Below are 23,092 nucleotides of genomic sequence, written 5' to 3'. Positions count from 1 at the left end.
TGTGTTCCCTTCTTCTTTTCCCTTCTCATGGCTTTGGTTCTCCTTGTTCTTTCAGGTGGCACTGAGGAGACGGGGGAGCAGGGAAACCTTCAAGGACAAGAAATCTCTTACTCAGGTTTGTATTTTTTAAACACTACTCTTACGCAATACATCATCACTCTCAGAATAAATCCTTGTACCTTGAAAAACGTAACTTTACAGTAGAAGAACTTTGAAGTGTAGGTTAAAGTAACATAAAAGGTCGTTTTGGTGTTTCAGATAATTATTATAACAGCTAAATATCATTAATATGAGAAATGTTATGACCTGACTCTCCTCATTCACACAGGAGGACAGTGCAGACCTGCGCTGTCAGCTGCAGTTCGCTAAAGAGGAATCTGCCCTGATGCGTAAGAAAATGGCCAAAGTGGGCCGGGAGAAGGATGAATTGGAGCAGGAGCTCCAGAAGTACAAGTCTGTGTACGGGGACGTGGACAGCCCCCTGCCCCTGGCTGAAGTGACAGGAGGTGGGCCACACAGTACACGAGAGGCTGAGCTACGCTTGCGGCTCAGGCTGGTCGAGGAGGAGGCCAATATTTTGGGGCGCAAGATCGTAGAGCTGGAGGTGGAGAACCGTGGCCTACGGGCCGAGAATGAGGACCTGCGATCCCAGTATGAGCGCGATTGTTTCGGCCGTGAGCCTTTCTCCAGTGTGCCAACTTCTCCGTATGGCACAGACGGGGCACTGGAGTCGGCCAGCGAGCTGCGGCGCCACCTGCAGTTTGTGGAAGAGGAGGCTGAGCTCCTTCGACGTTCCATCTCTGAGATTGAGGACCATAACAGGCAACTGACCACTGAGCTCAACCGCTTCAAGTTTGGGCCTGGGCCAGGTGATGGTGAGGCTGAAGGTGCCACAAGTGTCCTGAAGCCTGGAAATGGGGGTAATGGTGGTAACGGAGGGGTGATCATCCCAACGAGTGGTGCCGGGCTCCTGCAGGAGGAGCTGAAAGCTGCTCGGCTACAGATTGATGAGTTGAGCGGGAAGGTAATGAAGCTGCAGTATGAGAATCGCGTGCTAATTTCCAATGTACAGCGCTGTGACCTGGCTGCCCACCTGGGCCTGCGCACCGGGAGCCCCCGGGACAGTGATGCTGAGAGCAGGGACGCTGAGGAGGAGGAGACAGGACGGCTCTTGATGCTCCATCCCAAACGGGAGGGTCCTGTGGGTGGTGAGAGCGACTCTGAGGACCCATTCGAGAAGACTGCCACCTCTGGGTTCGGGAGTGGTGGGAAAGCATCGGACGTTGGTGAGCTAGGAGGGGCGGAGCTTGCGCAGCGGAGGCGGGAAGATCGGGAGATGCTCATTAGTATTAAAAGGGAGGCAGAACGGCTGGGAAAAACAGTGGAGCGGCTAATCACAGACACTAACAGTCTGATCTGTGAGGGACGTCTGGTTATAACTGGAGCCGACTCTGTCGGGGTAGGTGAAGTTACTGTAATCAGTGGGTTTTCATAACATTTCCTTTCATTTCACAACCTTTCATAACGTTTTTTTAAGCTGGTCTAGTGACATATTTAGCATCTGAATCATTTACATGGATTCTGCAAGCTTCAGTAAAGCACATTTGGCATAATGGATAGTAACATAGGACTTGAACCACCTGATGCATGTTCCTTTTCCTTCCAGACTGCTGGGGACGTTTACGAGTTCAGAGGCGATGGGGACACAACCGAACCCAAGCCTGACTCTCAGGTGCTGGATGCCATCAATGCTCGTATGTGCACATTCCGGGCCGAACTCCATTCCTTCGTGGAGAAAGTGGACCACTTGGGCGAGGGTCTGAGGGAACGCACTGACGACCTTTCACCCATGCCCAACCTCACCGAGTCCAGCAGCTTCCTGTCCACAGTCACCTCCATGTCTCGTGACTCACCCATCGGAACTCTGGGAAGGGACCTGGTGACGGACTTCCAGGTAGGTTATATATGTCATTCTGTCCTTCATCTCCTCTTAAACCTTGTAGCGCCTGCTGTCACATGCTACTTGGGACATGATTGTGTTTTATTGTTTCATAAATTTTTAAGTTGTTTTGACACACATTAATGTGTTTCAGAGTTCAGTCAGGCAGCTCAGAGAAATACACTTCGATTGTATAAGAAGAGTGGTGAAAATAACATATAACTATTACACTTACTGTTTTTTAAGTGTAACTTAATACCATTTAAATTACAAATTAGTAGTGATTTAGTACAAATTTGTGTTTCCAAAATAACTTTAATCACACACCCATCCTGATGTACATTCACTGGAATCCATGTAAAACTGTATATTTGACACACTATGTTCATTTATTTTAAAAGTGAAATTAATGTTATTATATGGGTGTCCTGTTCAGATCTGATGGACTTCACTGTTTCTGTTGTGTTCACGATAGTTATGGCAAGACAGCATAGATGGGTCTAGACATAAACAATGGCATGTCTAAGCATGTGAATCATATAGAGACTGACAGTCCCATTGCTTCTGTATGCTTCAGTCATTGAGTTTGGCTCATTCATAACATACTTTCTGTTGCTTTCACTTGAAAAATTGGGAAATCGATTGTTTTGTGTTTGAACACATCCTAACATTTATCCACTTTTATTTTTTTAGTCGTCCTCTTTCTAAATATGTGTATAAAATAAAACATTGACATTTTGATCGTTGTAATATTTGGCTTTTTCAGCTTAAAGCAGTCACATATAAGGAGTTCATGCAAATTTCAAAGAATTAATAAAAACAATTTATTAATGCAGAATGGTGGCAGAGCAAGTCTTAGAAGCCAGGTCACTATACACATATCTCACACATTTATGAGAGCCACTTGGAGCCGGATGGAGGCTTTGTAGACCATACCACCACCACCATGCTTCACCAAGAGCCTAACTAAACTGTGCTACACCACCCAGCTCAGCCAAAGGCCACCTTGCCACCTCTTCATGAACCTTTGTCCCACCACAACCCCAAAGCAGTTTCCTACAATAAAACCCACACTTTACAGTGTCTACACCTACTCTTCTCCATCTCTACCCAGTGTCTCACCCCTGGCTTCTTGCTGAATTGCTGTGTCAGGGTCAGGGTCAAGAACAAAAAGGGCCACTATCAACCGCGTGGCCTGTTAAGTTGGAGCCAGTGGCTGGTGCACAATATGCTTTTATAAGCAAGGCAACACTGAGCCATTACAGCTGTAATATAACTATATATTAGCTGATTTTCCCTAAACATGTTTTTGGGGAAATTTGGTTCAACCTTGATATCCAGTCTTTCAAGGGAATTCAGAATGGTTTGATGTGAAATGGTCTGTTCTATGGAAATTCTCAGTAGCGGTGATAGAAATTGGTTTGGAAGGATATTAAATGAAATACAAATTCACTGTTTGTTGCCAAGACATTAGCAATAGGGCTTTGCTAAAGTTTTCTGAAAAAAACTGGTTCTTGTCACCATCAACTTAATATATGCAGCATTTGACATCAATTATCTCTGAATATTATCCAGTATCCAGCCAAAGCATGTTTTAAGCCAAATAAAACTTTGGTTGACCCTGCTGTTTTACTCAAAGTTTTAGAAGTAAACACTAAAACACTGGAGTGTGTGTTAATATACAGTACTTTGGCAAAGTCAAACCCCATTTTCAGAAATGTTGAGACTTCCTAAAAATGCATTAAAACAGAAAAACAAAATTATTTGTTTGTTCCCTCAACCTTTTATTTAACAGACCAAAGGACAGAGAAGTGATTTTCCACGTCTTCAGCGGTGAAATAGATTGATACATACAGGGGTTGGACAATGAAACTGAAACACCTGTCATTGCAGTGTGGGAGGTGTCATGGCTAAATTGGAGCAGCCTGGTGGACAATCTTCATTAACTGCGCATTGCACCAGTAAGACCATGTGCATCCAATGGTTCAAACATTGTGTCCTGAAGGCGGTGCCGTGTATCAGGACGACAATGCACCAATACACACAGCAAGACTTGTGAAAGATTGGTTTGATGAACATGAAAGTGAAGTTGAACATCTCCCATGGCCTGCACAGTCACCAGATCTAAATATTATTGAGCCACTTTGGGGTGTTTTGGAGGAGCGAGTCAGAAAACGTTTTCCTCCACCAGCATCACGTAGAGACCTGGCCACTATCCTGCAAGAAGAATGGCTTCAAATCCCTCTGACCACTGTGCAGGACGTGTATATGTCATTCCCAAGACGAACTGACGCTGTATCGGCCACAAAAGGAGGCCCTACACCGTACTAATAAATTACTGTGGTCTAAAACCAGGTGTTTCACTTTCATTGTCCAGCCCCTGTGTATAAATTGATGCCTGCAACACACTCAACAGAGGGACAGAGGCATGTTAACGGACCATAGTCTTGAGTTGTCATCTAACAGTAAACAAAATCACCTCAGAAATATTTCCCTAATGGAATAAATCCCAGATGGTCTCTGACTTTTTCATGGTACTGTCATTAATGGTTCTTTATGAACAGTGAACTCAGAATATGAAATACAGATTACATCATTCACCTCTTACTTTTTTCCTTCTTGGTATGTTGTCAGAGGGCTTTGGAGCTTTGGAGACACTGCTTTCGCTTCTCACATGCTCTCTGCTATTGCGTCTGCAGCAATAAGGACATGAGTCAACTTGTCACCAAATCGCTTGCTTGATTGTATTCTGTTGTTTTTCCATTCAAAATGTTTTTCACGTTTAAGAAGCAGATTCTGCGCTCAAACACTACAAAGAATTCTGGTTTTGGATGATGTTATATTTTGGTTTATGTTTATTGCTGGAACTATTGGTAAAGCTGGGTGGCTATAGACCTCTGAAGTTGTGTTGTCGTTTTGTAGAAATCATCAGGCCCCTATTAGGAAATCCTCCATTTTAGAACGTAATCGCTGTAGAGCACAGCTCTAACAAAGTTTTCTTTGTGTCATAGGATCCTATGAACTGTGAGGTTGTTAAGGAGCTAAAATATTAATACTAGCTAACTAGCTAACACTGCTTCACACTGAATTACATCTGAAGTACAGCAACCTCCGCAAAACACTCCCCTCAAACCAACCAGGTTTGTCCAAAATGGTCGTTAATTTTCTCCAGAAGTAGTAGCTAGGAAATGCCATAGTTCCCATAGAGAAATCTGCTTAGCGTTCCTAATATGGTCACGATGCAGACTACAGAATGAGACATGACTTCAGAGGCTTTTCAACACAGCACTTAAACCAACTACCATTACAGACAGTCTCGGCTTCTAGTACAAAGCAATGGCCTGCACCTCATGCATTAAGGTGGAGTCAGATATTCCTCACTGGTAAAAGAAGTACGGCCTTCGATTAATGCTGAAGACTTTTGGCTAACTTGCACGCTGCTTCTACAGCATGGCTAAGATATGTGTCCACAGAACATGGGCAAACAGCTCACATGCGTGCATGCCTTTAGCGCTTAGCATAACGTTCACTGCACAGTTTTGGTTGTTGGTTTTTTTAGACTCATGTATCCCTCATTGCATGCGCTTCATAACAAGAGTTTTGCATTCTTTTTTCCCTCCCTTGCCCCTTCTCTCCCTCTCTTTCTCTCTCATCTCTCTACTCTCTCTCTCGCTCTCTCCTCTTCCTATGTCTGTCTCTTTCACTACACTCTAACTTTGTATTTCCTTCAGATGTTTCAGCCCATGATTCTGCTCATCCTCATACTCGTCCTCTTCTCATCACTCTCCTACAGCGTTATCTTTAAGTTGGTTTTCCTTTTTGCGCTTTTCTTTGTCTTGTAGCCCGCTCTGCCTCTGTTTCTGTTTCACTGCCATGGTTTTATTCCATCATCATCTCTTTTTTTAAATCAACTGTGTGTTTATAAGTTCCCTGTTTTTTTTTTTCCATTTATGTTATGCATTAAATCCCGCCTCTACTGCCCCACCCCTTTTTAAATTCTGTGTCTTCTCGTGAGTTGTTTCCGTTTTTGTCGTTCACAATCGACTCCATGCATCTCCTTTCCCCTCGTTACCCCACCCCCACCCGTCCCACCCTCTCACTCCTGACCCCATCCACCCCTGTCTTCCTTCTCCCCTGTGCCCCCTACCCCTCACTCACAGTCCGGGCGGAGGCAGGAGCTGGAGTGGTCCCTAGGCCGTCAGACTGGCCCGGAGGCCCTGGGGCCCGCCGCACTCAGTAGATACACCAGGCCCCACAGTGTCAGACTCGAGGTCAGTGCCTCGTTCATCTCCCTCCCAGCCTGCAGATAGCGCTGATGAGTTTTAATCATGTACCTGATTTCTGTAGTACCTCTTTGAATTCTGAAAGAATAAAAAAGTTTGTAGGCCATTATAGTTTATATATGCCAACTCCCAAAGAACATCAAAGAGATAAAGGGATAAAAGGATAAAAGGGAGACAAGAATAGACAATGGATTTGGGCATTTTAAAAGAAACAGATATATTTAGGTTTAAATAAAATACGTTTACACATAATAGCTAGCTCTATGCAGTACTGGCGGTCACAGTCACACTTCATCTGTGGTGCACTTTCTGTTTGTGAAGGTCACTCCACTCACTTCAACTTCTCTTGATTTCAGGTCGTTTTGATTTCTCATTACTTATATTCATTTGCCACTCATTCACCACAGACACTGGGAGAGAGCACAGGGGCTTTTATGCTGAAATCTGAAAAGGCTTTTGAAAACATTTTCAATTGAAAATTTACACAAAGTATAGGGCAATGTGTGGAGCAAGTGGAATACATCTCTGCTGCAGAATTTTTTATTTTTTTTTATATAACAATTTAAAAAAGCACAGCCACATTCAATATTCAAAATATTATAGAGCAGTTGCTCAAACGAAATCATTTTGGCGTTCATCCACCTAGTATCTATGCTTCATTTTGATACATACACATTAATGACTGTGAGCAGATTTCAAATAGTCCAGCTTCATGAATAAATTGTTACTGTGGGTTGTTTAACATTTGCTGGTGCAAACGAACCCTCAAAATCTTAGCTTTTTTAAAATTGTGGTAATGTAATTATGTGCATCTTGAGACAGTGTTTTAGTACAGTTTAACAGCTGTTGAATACATATTGAAGTGCTACTTCGTCTAAGTAATAGGACGTTATGATTGTCTGCAATATTTCCACAGAGTTTCACAAAATAGAAAGTAAAGAATGATGAAGAATGAAGTATGTTTTTATAGAGAGCAGAATCAAAGCTGGTTTCACGGCTGTAGGATTGGACTGGCATGTCGAATTAGCTCTTCTGCATTTCCGTCTGTTTGCGTCTGACATTGGGGATCCTGAGAGGATTTTATTAGGACACGAGCTCCCCACAGAGCTGCTGCTAAGAACCAGGCCATGGGCTGCTTACTTCTATGTTCATTTCAAAAGAAGGAAAAATGAATGTGCAGGTTTAGATGTGAGGCACAGTGAGAATTAGCACAGCACCGACTGTCATTATTTGCTGATGCACTTACTGCAAGCACTTTTTGTGATTTTATTTTAAAATATCACTCACAGCATGCCCTTCCATTTGGTTGAGAATGGCCTGTAATTTTAGACGGAGATAAGGTGTAGAAACACTCTATATTAGATCTAATGGTATTGTATTATTATATTAATGTAAGTAATTAAATACATACATTTGTTTGATATTAAATTAGCATATCATGTTTTACTTTGCTCCGGTTTCCTCCCACAGTCCGAAAACACACGTTGGTAGGTGGATTGGCGACTTGAAAGTGTCCGTGAGTGTGTGAGTGAATGTGTGAGTGTGTGTGTGTTGCCCTGTGAAGGACTGGCGCACCCTCCAGGGTATGTTCCTGTCTTGCGCCCAGTGAATCCGGGTAGGCTCTGGACCCACCGTGACCCTGAATTGGATAAGGATTGCAGCTAATGAATGAATGAATGAATTAATGTACTGGAATAGCTAATGTAGTTAGTAATATAGCATTCATTATCCACTGACAAACTAAACTAACCAACGTTGGACACTACACTTGTACTACAGCTATATTTTGAGAAAAGGGAAAGTGTTTAGCTGATATTTAATAGTGCTTCATACTAATATTAACAATGTAATGTAATAAAACAGCAGATATAAAATGATTGATTATGTAACAGGCTTGTAAATAATTTAACAGTCAGAGGTGTTTTTCCGCTAATACAGAATGAATTCATGTTGTTAAATTATCATGTCTAGAACCTAATATGAGATGTGTGTCTGTGTTGTCATGGGTTCAGCTCCGGGACCCGAGCCTGCCAGACATGGGGACCTCTGCCAGGGAGGTGCAGTTCTGTCTGGACCCAGAGAGGAGGCTGAGAGCTGGACAGGAGGAGAGAGAGATCTTATCGTCCTCCATCACTCAGGTAGGACGACCCGCATTAACTGCATATTCCACAACTTCCACAAGGTCATCCACGGATAAGCAGCTGTAATTACAGTGCGATGATGTTCAGCTGAAGAGCTGCTTTATTCTGTAGATCTTATTTCAGATCATTTAAATGAAAGCCATCGGGTATGGAAATAGTGGTAAAGTGATTTTCAGACCGACCCCGAGCACACACTGTGTTATCAATGAACTGTGTATATCTAATCATATATGGTAACTCCACATCAATGATGTTATACTGACTGCCTAATTGTTCTTACAAACTAACAAACTAAGAGTGGACATCATTTCTTTGAGTGTAAACCTATGAAAAACCTTGTAAAAATGGAGGAGTTGTTGTACTTCTATATTTCGCCCATGTTAACAATTGAAAAGTAGCTGAATATAAATTTAAGAATATGAATATGGGGCGGCACTGTGGCGTAGCACACGTAATGTCGCATTCACACAGCTCCAGGGATTCAAGACCCACTCCGGGTGACTGTCTGTGAGGAGTGTGGTGTGTTCTCCCTGTGTCTGCGTGGGTTTCCTCCGGGTGACTGTCTGTGAGGAGTGTGGTGTGTTCTCCCTGTGTCTGCATGGGTTTCTTCCAGGTGACTGTCTGTGAGGAGTGTGGTGTGTTCTCCCTGTGTCCGAGTGGGTTTCCTCCGGGTGACTGTCTGTGAGGAGTGTGGTGTGTTCTCCCTGTGTCTGCGTGGGTTTCCTCCGGGTGACTGTCTGTGAGGAGTGTGGTGTGTTCTCCTTGTGTCTGCGTGGGTTTCCTCCGGTTGACTGTCTGTGAGGAGTGTGGTGTGTTCTCCCTGTGTCTGCGTGGGTTTCCTCCGGGTGACTGTCTGTGAGGAGTGTTGTGTGTTCTCCCTGTGTCCGTGTGGGTTTCCTCCGGGTGTCCAGGTTTCCCCCCATAGTCCAAAAACACAAGTTGGTAGGTAGATTGGCAACTCAAAAGTGTCCATAGGTGTGAGTGTGTGAGTGAATGTGCGAGTGTGTGTGTCGCTCTATGAAGGACTGGCGCCCCCTCCAAGGTTGGTTTATGCCTTGCACCCAGTGATTCTATGTAGGCTCTGGACCCACCATGACCCTGAACTGGAAATGGTTTCAGAATGAATGAATATGAATATGAACGTAAACATACGTGAATGTTCATTTCCACTAATCATATGGAGATCCTTGTTTATAAACAGTAAACCTGTTTTAACTTCCAGCTGTGCTCTTGAAAAAACACACTAAATATTATATCAGTCGTTTTGCCCCATTTTTATAGTGTGATAAATGTTTAATGAGATCTTAAATCTCCCTTTTCAGAGCAAGGGTGCTGGGACTTTTGTCCAAATTTGCCATATTTACTCACCTGAAGTTGTAGTGCAATGATACGTCACGTCAGATCCATAGCTGCAAGGGCACAAGGTCAAACCTTGCATTGTGCAACAAAGTGTAATATTAAATATCACTGACCTACACGCCCTCGCTCTGTGGCTATATTTTGTCTTTGGAACTGTAGTAAGGAGATCATATGACTGAGTTCACGCTTCTGACAAATGTGAAAGGAACTTTTTAAAGTACTCCTCAAGGCCAGGTGGAGTCATGATGAATTGGTGTTGCTTGACACTAAAAATATTGCCCTACATAAATGAGCTCTATTAGAAAGCAGTACAATGTTTCACTGCAAAATAATATTAAATTATTAAATTATATTAAATGTGTGTTTTTCCTGTGAGTAGAAAAAGCTCACTTCTCTTTTGTAAGAGACCCCCAAATTAAACTCAGATCAGTGTAAAAGGCCTCACTCTCTCTTCTCTCCCTGACACCAACACAGTTGTCTATTAGTTAACAAAACACTTTTAACAACTGGTGTTCTCCTCAAAGCCTGTTGAACTCTCCAATGACGTTGCGTTAATGGCAGGTGATAGAGGTACAGTGGCTCTCCCTTTACATGTCTCTGATGAATTTCGGTATTGTAATTCACATCCATTTGTTTCTGTACATTTAAATGGCTTTGAAATTGACTCTCATCTATTCCCGTATCCATATTTCTTTCTTTCTTTCACTCACACTGTCTCTGGAGGAGGAGGAAAGGAGACGTTTGGAAGCTCGGCGTGGTCTGGAGCTGCAAGGGCTGCAATCACACGAGCTGGCGTGGCCTCAGGAAAGAGCTCTATTACAGCAGGAAGTACGTCTGTTCCGGCAAAACACCATCATAGTCTACATGAAGCTCCGCTGGATCCTCATGCACTGGAGGCTTGGCCGCAAGACCGACATTGCCGAGGAGGGGACTCATGCTGAGGTGAGGCTCAGTGGAGAATCAAATCACAAATGTCTTCTGGAGATGTTGAAGGAGCCCAGTCCACATTGCTAGTTTATATGTAGAGGAAACTATCATTTTTCTTATAAATGACATATTCATTTTATTGCCTCTACTATTTTTGGCAGGATTTACACTAAATGTAGGAACATACATTCAACCGCGAGAACATTAGTGAGGTTCCACACCACTCCATCTCATCCTGAAGGAACTGGATGGAGCTCCATCTCTACAGAGAACTCCATTTTTCCACAGCCTAAAGCTGTGAGGGATTTATCCCCTCTATTTTAGAATCAAATTGGCATTGAGTATGATGACCTTAATCCCGAGTGTTCCAGAGCGTCTATTTCAATTCTGCATCACATTTATAGGATCTTAACGCACTGTTGAACGTGTGTCCAAGACGGGTGCATTTTAAAGCACCTGAATTCACTAATTATCTTCAAGTTTTGGAAGAAAGTGTTCTGGCTCCAAATTTAGCAATATCAGTCGAGCCTGTTCAGTTCTGATGGATGGGATTTGGCCTTTAATTGATGGCGAGTTTAAGCTAAAACGGCTACAAATAGTAGCATGAATATGAAAAGTGATATGAGAGCAGCTTAAATGCACTAAAGGAGTAGGCTGTGGATTTCCACCAAAGATGCCGAAAAACAGTTTTTAAGTTAGAAAAGATTTACTGATTTAATTTTGACCCTAGTCAGTTTGTAGTTGATTAGATTACATAATGAACAATCAACATTTTGTGATAGCGCATCTTGCATGATGTTCTAATTTCACAGCCTATTGGGCCTGGCAGCTGTAGTGTTCCCCTATAAACAAATGTTCATTTCTCACATCCCTATGAGGTTTCATGAAGCAAATCAATAATGTTTGGAGTCATTGAGCTGGAAGGGAATTTGCGGAATTGAACGGCTGGGGTTGTATGGGGTTGTTTATGTACCAGTGATTTATATCATAGCTGCATGAGGCATGCAAACAGACCACTATGATTACTGTGAACTGTCTCACGTATTGACTTTACTCATATACACTCAACAGTGGCATCCATTTTGGGATGACGATTGCAGATTTATTTACCGATTCTAAAAGCATGTATACAGTCTTTATAGTAAAGTGCAGAAGGGAACTGTTGATAAGGGTATGCTGCCATTCATGACAACTGACACATACAGTACCTACATAAATGTTTCTAAATATTTTTTCCAAACTTTGTATTTCCTTTTGTGATGCAAAGTATCTCAGTGAACTGGCTTGTAGCTACCTCATAAATCATTAGGAGAACGTAACTGAGCTTTGCATTAATGAATTGTTGTTTTTGTTCAGCATTTCAACGAATCTGACCTTACACTCTGGCCACATCTTCAGCAATGTATCACTGTGACATACGCAGAGCTAAAGATTCAGTTGTTATAAAAAGTCTGTGAGGCTTGGGGCTGGCTCCAAGCTTCAATTTCCATGTTGAAGCCCTGGCTTCTTCTCCTGCCTATTACCTCACTTGGGAAGTGGTGCACGAACAGCGACTAGGATTAAGCCAGATGACCTAATGTCACATGACCTAATGTCAGCTAATTTAACAAAGTCCTTAAGCCAGTTGGTGCATGTTTAATTAACCCTTTATATACATGTGTATATGTTAGGGTGACCAGATCTGAGATGGTGAAAAAGAGGACACGCCTCGTGGGGGGTGGGGTATGTACATGAGCTTTGCCTGACGTAAACAAGGACTACTGACGTGCAGACTGACCAATTAAATGTTTACAGAGAAGGATATCGACCAATAATGGTAGCGCTACAGTCAGACGTCCAATCAGAAGATTTTATGCTACTTCACCACGCCCCCTTCTCACTCAAGCGAACCAATCGGAGTAGGGGAGGGCGGGACTAGTTTGTGAACGAAACTTCTCGAAGTTCTATGTAAGCTCTAGAAAAACAAAATCCCGGACGTTTTTAAGTCTAAAAAAGAGGACATGTCCGGGTAAAAGAGGACGTCTGGTCACCCTAGTATATGTACATGAAAAGTCTATGTGAGTTTTATTTAGTCTCATAAACGTTACTGTACTGTCAGAGGTGAATTATTAAATGCTCTCATCCTGTTGACCAGTTTGAGCGGTTGGAGAATATTCCAGAAGTGGGGATGATGGTAGAACATGGAGAAGGAGAAACAGAGCGGGAGGAGAAAGTGTGTCCTCAGCCTACATGGGGAGACCATCCTGAGCCTGGATCACTCCTGCCCTCTCCAGAAAGATTCCAGTATCAGAAACAGGTACCGTACAATAGTATCTTACATATTACTGTGACCTAGGCAAGATTCCAAGCTGTGATGCTATTTAAGAAGGATAATTATATACATCTCGTTCTGGACTAATGCAAACCTGGCCCATTGGCTACCACTAGATATGCAACCATAATGGACTTGTTTTTCATTGGTGAATCTTGGAATTAGAGAATACCGATAAAATACAGAAAAATAAGATCACTCACATTTTACTTTCTTGCCATGTCTTCCTTCCTTTGTTTATGCTTTTCAATAAAAGTAATGGAGAGTGTTGGGTAAACATATGGAAGAAAAAACTAGTGGCTGGGGACATTTTTTTAGAAAAAGGTTTGAGTGTCCTAGCTCCCGCAGTCCACAGCCTTGTTTGGGTAGAAGCAGAAAACACTCACTCTGTCCCCATCCATTATTCATTAGGCCTAAGTGCTATGTTTTGTGTACAGCTTCCTTTTATACATTTTGAAATGCAGAATTGTTATGTCACTTATGTCAGAAAGGTCTTTTTGGTCTTATATTATCTAATTTGTAGTTATTTATAAGAACATTCAGCTACATAAACGGTCTCTAAACCGCATGTCAAATGTTTAATCATCTTCTCTTTTTGATAATGAGCTCTTGTTTGTAAATACGGTATATGCTCATTATAAGTTGATGCCTGCAAAAGGTAGGACACCAGATGAGCCAATTTCAAAATTTGCAATTCTTCCACTACATAACAGGGCTTTCGTTGTTATAATTTGCACATTGCCCAGTAAACAATTAGCCGTTGATTCAACGTTGAAATAACGTAATGACTGCCGTCTAATCAACGTTCTCTTAAGGTTGAAAATGAAAGTTGAAAAGACGTCCAAACACAGACATTGATAAAAGACTATTAGACGTATTTTGGACGTCCATTGACGTTATTAATTCGTCCCGAAATAAATTACTTGTATAAAACAAGTTTTGGACGTCCACTGACGTTATCAATTGGTCACCACTTAACTAATTTATTAAGATGGATTTTTGACGTCCATTGACGTTTAAAATATGTCCTTGACGGACAGACTACTTTTAGACCTATTTTGAACATCCAGGGACGTTCCTTGTTTACTGGGTATGTATCAATGTAGTACTCACATTCACTGATTACACAGCTATGCTATTGTAACTCATGCTGGGTGTTGTCATGCTGACACATGTATGAACATCCCAGAAAACACGTCTAGAACGCAGCATGTTACTCTAAAATGTACCGACACAGATGCTTTTACATATGTGCAAGATACTCATGTCATGAGCTCTAATACGTCCCCATAGAGTGTGAAACAGCACCTCAGAGTGTGAAATACCTACCATCTTTGCAATCGTTCATTGAGGATCATTGTATTAAACTACTGAATTATCTCTTGGTGTATGTAAAGGACTAGGCCTTTGTTGCCTGCTCCATTTATACCACAAGCATGACTGTAGGACTTATATAAGATGGTTTTTTGAGCACATTACAACATCCCTAGTCTTAAATAACTTTAATTCTGTATTTTCTGGAGATGTTATGCAAGCACCCATCTCAGAATAAGCATATATTTACAAAACAACAAAGTTAATTCAGGTCTCCAATATCAGTTGATGTTATTGGCCAACCAATGTATCATTCAGGCCCTAAAATGTATATATAGTAACGCTTCGTCTCTGCAAAGTAGAGTAGCAGTCTGTGTACCATCTTGGCTCCTTTGCTTTTGTTTTTATTCTGCACTGTAATGCATTCTCAGCAAGGAGAGAGCTCACAATGTTGGATAGAGCAGAAGCAGGCTGATAAGAACTCTCACCGACACTTCAGAACATACAAGAGTGGACAACTATGTCTGCAGCTAGTGCTTGGTGGGCTGTAAGATGTTTGAGTGGTGTTAATTAAATACCACAGGAGAGGTGATGTAAAGTATTGTATTGTATTCTGATTAACCTCCTGGCTCCCACACCTTCTCTTCTTCACACACATGCACACACACTCGTGCGCATGATATTAGTCTTTACTTACTCACAAGCTCACAGTACTGTACTGAGAGACCTGCTCATAGAGAGCATTATTTTCGCTGAATTTAACACAGAAAAATAAAAATAAAACCGTGAGGGAAAATTAAATATGTATTATTAGAACCTAATCAGTCTTTTCCTACCCTTGTCTTCTCCCTCTGATCCCTCAGGTGGGGGACAGCAGGCGGGTACTGCATGCCCTCCGCTCCCTGCTGGAGGAGCTGAGGGCAGAGCTGAGGGAGGAGGCTCAGAGACGCTGTCAGCTGCAGCAGACACTGGCCAGTGAGAGAGCGGCCTGGGAGATACACCGCGTTGAGATGAGGAGTCGAATGATAGAGGTACACAACCACAACTGAGCCGTTTCATACACGAAGTGGCAGCATTGGCTCTATCCGCTTGAGATTCCACTCGTTTATCCCTGAACTATTCAATGATCCTCAACCAGGACAGCATTATCCGTTACTGTTGTGGGGGGTGTGGTTAGGTGTAGAATGACCCTCCCTTTCTCTACCTGTATCATTCAATGGCTTCCAAAACAAGAGTCTTTTCGCAGCAGTATTCAAATTGGTATTTGAGCTGTAGTGGTTAAATACAGGGTGGGCCTTTTATATGGAAACACCTTAATAAAATGGGAATGGTTGGTGATATTAACTTCTTGTTTGTGGCACATTAGTATATGGAAGGGGGGAAACTTTACAAGATGGGTGGTGACCATTTTGAAGTCGGCCATTTTGGATCCAACTTTTGTTTTTTCAATGGGAAGAGGGTCATGTGACACATCAAACTTATTGGGAATTTCACAAGAAACCGCTTGAAGGTATGGTGTGGTATATGGGGTACAAAGATAGTGGGGACATTCTTCATCAATGGAAACCTCAAGGCCACTGGATATGCGAAATTGCTACATGATGATGTGTTTCCCTCTTTATGCACTGAAGCTGGCACATTCCCTGAGTTTTTCCAGCAGGATGGTGCACCACCACATTATGGGTGTCAGGTCCGAGCATTCCTAGATGAACAGTTTCCTGGAAAGTGGATTGGTGGTCGTGGGCCAGTTGAATGGCCCCCAAGGTCTCCCGATCTGACCTCCTTAGACTTTTATCTTTGGGGTCATCTGAAGGCAATTGTGCAGCCCCTGAAACTACGGATACTGGAAGCATGTGCTAGCATTTCTCCTGCGGTGTTGTTATCAGTGTGTGAAGAGTGGGAGAAGAGGGTTGCATTGACAATCCAACACAATGAGCAGCACTTTGAACACATTTTATAAGTGGTCAGAAACGTGTAAATAACTCATGAAAGAATAAAGTTACGTTAAAACCAAGCACAGACAGTTGTTTTTCTTGTGAAATTCCCAATAAGTTTGATCTGTCACATGACCCTCTTCCCATTGAAAAAAAACAAAAGTTGGATCAAAAATGGCCAACTTCAAAATGGCCGCCATGGTCACCACCCATCTTGAAAAGTTTCCCCCCTCCTGCCACAAACAGGAAGTTAACATCACCAACCATTCCCATTTTATTAAGATGTATCCATATAAATGGCCCACTCTGTAGAACACAGACACTAAAAAATTCATAAAATAACCACAATTAGGGACCACTGTTTTAACCAAAGCTTTTAAATCCTGCATTAATATAGAGATTTATAGCATGGTGGTTTTGACTACACATATATAAATAATAATCCTATATTTAAATATAAAATGTAAATATTTACAATATTTTAAGCTACAGGTTTGTAGCCTTTAACTATTTTTCCTTCTTTTTCTGTGTTTAACATGATTCTGGAAGCTTTTGCTCATCAGCAGTAAGGGGACTTCCATTAATAGCTGGCTATATTTATGAGGCTTGGCTTTCAAACAAAGTCATAGTCTATTAAAAGTGAGCATGTGCTTGACTCAAACGTCACAAACACTGTGAGCCTCTTTCCATCTCACTGATCTTGTTTTGTATTTTTTCCCTGTAACTGTAATGGACGTAGTTACCCTTTTTACATGTGCCCTGTTACTTCCCAAGGTTAAGAGGTTAAAATGTAACATGTGGCTTGACATTTCATGAATAATAGCAACCTCTTTATTTACTTTATTTACTTATTTAACATTACACTTATATAGTGGCTTTCTAGGATCCCAAGGACGCTTTACAATCAACACAACATTAAATCCACACACACACACACACACACACACTGGCGAGAAGTGGCAGCAAAACGCGCACAACATACTCTCGTCCAGGACCGTCCACCTGGAGGACTACATCCGGCACTAGGGTTTCACCCAGGACAGAGCGCCACTCCATATCTGGGCACACACACATTGACTCACACATACAGACATTCATTCACAAACCAGGACAGTTATTAGAGAAGCCGGTTCACCTAACCTCCATGTTTCTGGATTGTGGGAGGAAACCAGAGATCCTAGAGATCCCAGAGATCCCGGAGGAAACCCACACAGACACAGGGAGAACATGGAAACTCCACCCAGATTGGACTGGAACCCAAGAGCCCAGCGCTGAAAGGTGAACGTACTCACCACTAAGCCACCGGGCCGCCAACCACTTCTCACAAGGTTTTAGAGAAAACGCAAAATGAAAGAAGAACATCAGACTGGAACTTTGTAACTTGTTCAGTGGGAGATCCCAAGGCCATCCATGTGTTTGAAAATTCCAGGCTGTTCCCTTGTAAAAACGAAACAACTAGAGTTTTATCTCATGTTTCATTTATCTCTGCAGATCCCCATTAGCGTGCAATTAAAATTTGGAAAGAGCATGACTTATTAAAGGATATTAGACTGCTAAGAAATCTGTAACCGGGAGGTAAGAATGATGCAAGAAAAATGCTTATCTCTTTTTTGTACTTATCTCTTTTTGTGTGTGTGTGTGTGTGTGTATTTGTTCCTCCTGGTAGCTGGAAGAGTCTAAAGGAGCACCGGTGTCATCAAGTGGGGGGGATTCGTCCAGGCAAGAGAGAGATGGGGATCGAGAAAGGGAGAGAGAGGAGCAGCAGAAGCTCCTCGCTGACAGCCACAGCTTGGCTCTGGAGCTGCGCTGGAAGCTGCAGCACGGAGAGCTGCGCTGGAGCCGAGAGAGGAGTGAACTCCTTGAGAGATTTGAGAGGGAGCGGCAGGAATGGGATCGCAGTGTCCGAGACCTCCGTCGCAAAATGGACAAGGTCAGCAGGCATAGGTCGTGATCTAAGCACATGAAAGTCCCAGGACTGTTATTCAAACACCTTGATAACAAAGTATAGAGAGGGCACTATGTTGATAACGATATTGAAACCTTCAGTTTCAGCCAATACAGATACTGATCTTAAATTTCTTAATTAAATCTCACCTTATAAGAGTAGGGCATCGCAATCAAATGTCCTCTAACACTCAGCTACCAGCAGTGTGACCGTGTGCTATTTCAGGACAGATTTGTTATAACATTTATCATATTATTCTGACAGATTCAGATCTGTCTGTCTGGTATTCTCTTGTGCTATGAGCCAGATTTCAATACCTGGCATTGGATACTGTCATATATAATATGTCTTTTCAGAAGTAAATTAGCATTCAAATGTTTGAAATCAGCTCCGGTTTCCTCCCACGGTCCAAAATCACGTGTTGGTAGGTGGACTGGCGACTCGAAAGTGTCCATAGGTGTGAGTGTGTGTTGCTCTGTGAAGGACTGGCGACACCTCCAGGGTGTGTCCCGCCTTTAGCCCAGTGATTCTTGGTAGGCTCCGGACCCACCACGACCCTGAACTTGATAAGGGTTACAGATAATGAATGAGTGTTTGAAATCAGTGTTTTGAGTAATATAAGATGTAGATGTAAATTAGAGGTTTTAAAGGCTAAGCACCACTTAATGGACCTCCATAAATATTTCACATTATTGTAGTTACTGACATATATAAGTATGAATTAAAATGAAAATAGCAGCTTAATTTGCTTTAAAACTGACAATTTTATTAAATTGAAAAACCCGAGCTCGCTACGGAAATTCTTGAACGCGACCGTGACGTCACTGGTGGACAACAGCTGAACAACGCCGCGGTAAAACACCGTTATGACTGACTGTTATGACAGTATCTAGCTAAATAACCAACAATATTCATGACAATAGCCTAGCAATAAGCTAAACTCAAATGTAGAGGTACCGTTATTCTTGTAAATGTGATCGAAGTCGAACTCGAATTCATCCGACACTATAAACCTCCGTAATGCAGCTACGTAGCCGAGTATAATCTGAGACACCGAGTTTAGCAAGTCAAGCTAACGTTAACTAACACCAACTAAAACAGGCGAAGTGAGTGTCCTTACCCTGTTTACCTCCATGTTACAAAGGCTCTTGAACACCTTTCGTTGGTGTCCTTACATGCCCATATTGTTGGAAAAGCGCCAGTGAAATGAGCTACAGATAACGGAGTGAGCGGATGGTCCTTTCCAAAGTGCCCGTTTAAAGTTGACAAATTTAGTCCATTTTCTGGATATTTTGGGATCTTTGGGCCATTTGTTCACAGATGTCCCACTGTACATTGAATGATTGCAGCCAAAAACAACACACCTTTTCCTCATTTTGCATTAAATTAAGTGCAGCTTCTAGAGTTGTTGTCCACCATCTACGTCACAGGCAAGACGTCTATTAGAGTTTCCCAACACCGTTGGGGGGGGGGACCAACGGTCTTTTAAACCTTATTCCTTGAATTAGTAAGAAATTAGTTTTCCGACTATTAATAAACACAAGTTAGGAACTCAAATTCCACTGTATTTATTTGTTTGACACTTTCATATCACTGGTGCGTAGCCTTTAAAGCATTTTGGTGTAACATATAATTGGAATTAAATTTCAAATAATCCCCTGCTCTTTTGTCATTTTTTTGTTGACTTTTGCTTAGCGTTAAACATGAATTATAATAAATAAAAAATTGTCAATATTATAAGTGTAGTTTCAATATCGTTAAGGATTGTTAATCTTTAAATCATAAAAACCCAAACTCACACGTACTTTTGGATAAAATATTATCCCTAAGGACTGAACAAATCGAAGCACATGTTTTAGCAGCACTTTTTACAGCTATTTAATTACAATAAAATATAAAACTATATAATTTAAAGATAGTTTAACACCACTGTTGCCTGTATTTCAAAAGCGATGATGGCATCTCAATGCAAAAAAATCCTACAGATGCAATACTACAGAGGTCAGGAATACTGCACTGAGTTGGATGCTATGTGAAACTGCTCATGACTCAGTATTTTACATTTTCATAATTCCCCTCTAGATGCAGCGGGACGTCCCATTCCGTCACTCCGAGGGGGTACCGTTGTCAGAAGGTGGTGTCCCACGAGTTTTTTCTCCTCAGGACAGCCCTTGTAAAGCCCCTCGCTCATCTCACGCAGCTCCCTGCATGGCTTCCCGCTCCCATTCGGACTCAGAGGCCACTCTAGAGGAAAGAGGGGCGGCAAAGGCCAGGCCCACTGAGGGTTATCGACCTCCAGAGAGCCTTTTCCTGGACGCTCTGTCTCTGGACCCACCTAGCGAGGCTGAGATGCCCCCTCCGTCCAGATTGGAGAGTGAAAAGAAGTTCCCCTGCTTGAATGAAGTAAGACATAACTATAACAGCTTCGCTATTAGTCTACCATTGTTTAACGTGTATGAATTAGTGTCAGTGAGTGTACTGTAACTTTGGCCTATATTACAGGCGCTGAATGAAATCTCAGAGAGAGCAGATCCTGCACTTTATCCTGAGGAAGAGATGAGCGGTGGCAGCCTCCTCAGGTACTCTATGTGTTTGTGTCTCCACACAGTCATCACCCAAGTTTTAAAGTGCTTTTTTAATCAGTCAGAACAGTGTAGTTTGTTTTCCAGTGACTGAATTTTTGGTGCTGCATTCAAAGCCTTCGTGGAGACTGTGTATGAAAAGCTTTCAGAAAGGCTATGGCCCAGTTAATCTCAGGCAGCAGATCAAATGCTCAGTCAGGTTCGTTATAATGGCCCGCCTTCAGTTATTCGTGGGGTGAATTGGTACAAAGTCTGTTAGCGCTAGCTTTATTTAACTGTGAGGAAGTTTGAAGGATATTGTTTGTAAAGTTCACAAAAAACTACACTCTGTCACTAACGTCAGGTTGTGAATTCATCTATTTTAAGAAGCACCTATTACTCACTCACATCTTGTAGAATCTCTATAGAAAAGCATCTGTAATAATACATTTAATACATTCTTGGGATAGGCTTAAAATTAAAACACATATGAAATGTGTTTTTCAGTGTAATTCCCTTAATTTTAATAAATGTATTAGATCTAGCGTTTGCTTTTCAATTCCCTGAAAAAACTACAACCATTTCAACTGAGATATTTCTTCCAGGATGAGGGATAGATGACTGGTTTCTTAGGATCAACAATCGAGCCCAGCACAATGCTTAATTTTCATCAATACATTTGTGTTACATAATGTTTTGGTTTTCGTAGCAACTGCAAAAACACTAATGGTCAAAATGAGCTGAATTTATTGAATGCCCTTCGTTCAGGAGCTAAGGTCACCACGCCAATGCCAAGCGCCTGCTTGAGGGGCATAAAACCACTCAGCATTGGGCTTTGGAGCAGTGGAACACCACATAATACCAACAAAATACAGGCTTTGACTGCAGCAAAGAGTGACAAAATACCTATTAATACTCCTCATTTCAGAAATATATACAAACTAATTGTTACTAAATGTTAAGCCTAAACGGTCATTGAAAACTTTCAAATGCTTGTATATTAAAGCTGGCCATGTGCTGTTCCTGACCTAACTGTCACTGGCAGAAGGACCTTTCTCCCTCATCTCTTTGGTATGCACTTTTCCCCGCCAGTCAGGCGTCTGCATCATATTGCGCAGTCGAGCGCTAAGCATTCTCTTCGGTTCTGTGTGCTCAGCACTTTTACGAGATGCAGCGTCTGAATTCTCACGAACTGGAGGAAGTGCTTGTGGGGCTCTCTGTGATTAAGCAGGACATGGCAGAGAATAATAAAAGAGAAAACAAAAGGATCCTTCCCTAATGTTCCACTTGAACCCAAAGTGAACTGAGAGAAGACTCTGTTCCAAGTTTAAAACTGACTCATCACTTTTTACTAATATCACCCTCTTCTGTCCCGAGTCACGTTGTTTATACTAAATTACCTGCTGTGTTTATTGGTAGATACAGTATGCTTTCCACTCTCCACTGCATTAGACACACCTACCTCATTGGTCCACTTTGTAGATGTAAAGTCAGAGGCGGTAGCTCATCTGTCGCTGCTTCTTTTGCCTGTGTTGGTCGTCCTCTAGTGCTTCATCAGTGGACACAGGGCGCTTCCCACAGTCGGCTAGATATTTGTGGTTGGTGGACTCTCAGTCCAGCAGTGACACTGAGGGCTTTAAAAACTCTCACAGCACTGCTGTGTCTGATCCACTGGACCACCACAGAGCATGTATGATTTGAGTGATGGATCATTCTCAGCACTGCAGTGACACTGAATGTGTTAGTGTGTACAAGTGGTGTAGATACAAGGTAGGTGTTCCAGTGTAGTTGGGTGAATACCCTTTTCACACACAGAGAATAGACCTACCAATTTACAGATAAAATTAACTAGAGTCTGAACACCAAATCACCAAACTGCTGGATACCAGCAGGAACACTCTTGCTTTAGAATATTGATTCTGCATTTAGAAGAAACAGCAACATTATGAGTAGCTGCACTGAGTCAATGTTGTCAAACTGTCTCCACAGGGCCAAGTCTGTGTGCTCCATGAGTGACTTCCAGCGCTTGATGGACAGCTCTCCGTTCCTGCCTGACAAAAACAAGCCAGGTGAACACGGACGGGATGAGGCCACCCCTCCTCTGTCTCCCGATGACCTCAAATACATTGAGGAGTTCAACAGTAAAGGCTGGGACCTCCCATCTTCATCCTTCACCTCCTGCCCCATCCCAGGCCCTGCACTGCCCCCAGCTGTGGTGGAGACCTGGGCTGAGCGAGCAGACACCCACAGATCGGATCCTCCGCCAGAAGCCTTTCAGCCAGCCTCCTGGTACCTGACCACTAGTGCTACCTTGACCACAAACACAATGAGCAGCCCAGAGCACTGCCAGAGGGTGCCTCTGAGAGCAGCATCTGGAT

General features: G+C 42.4%; 1 protein-coding gene across 1 annotated transcript in view; it reads left to right on the top strand.

Moving 5' to 3' along the window:
• Positions 1–23,092, top strand: part of LOC136678558 (microtubule cross-linking factor 1-like) — an 86,521-nt gene that overhangs the window by 38,694 nt on the left and 24,735 nt on the right. The window contains exons 4-15 of the mRNA XM_066656602.1: positions 56–115; positions 329–1,459; positions 1,667–1,954; positions 6,100–6,210; positions 8,235–8,360; positions 10,446–10,664; positions 12,784–12,945; positions 15,138–15,305; positions 17,875–18,138; positions 20,236–20,556; positions 20,656–20,732; positions 22,704–23,082. Of these exons, the coding sequence (XP_066512699.1) occupies positions 56–115; positions 329–1,459; positions 1,667–1,954; positions 6,100–6,210; positions 8,235–8,360; positions 10,446–10,664; positions 12,784–12,945; positions 15,138–15,305; positions 17,875–18,138; positions 20,236–20,556; positions 20,656–20,732; positions 22,704–23,082 (3,306 nt within the window). The remainder of the gene's footprint in view (positions 1–55; positions 116–328; positions 1,460–1,666; positions 1,955–6,099; positions 6,211–8,234; positions 8,361–10,445; positions 10,665–12,783; positions 12,946–15,137; positions 15,306–17,874; positions 18,139–20,235; positions 20,557–20,655; positions 20,733–22,703; positions 23,083–23,092) is intronic.

This window comes from Hoplias malabaricus, chromosome Y (genome assembly GCF_029633855.1).
Source record: "Hoplias malabaricus isolate fHopMal1 chromosome Y, fHopMal1.hap1, whole genome shotgun sequence".
Classification (NCBI taxonomy): domain Eukaryota; kingdom Metazoa; phylum Chordata; class Actinopteri; order Characiformes; family Erythrinidae; genus Hoplias; species Hoplias malabaricus.
This window is presented reverse-complemented; position numbering and strand designations above follow the sequence as displayed.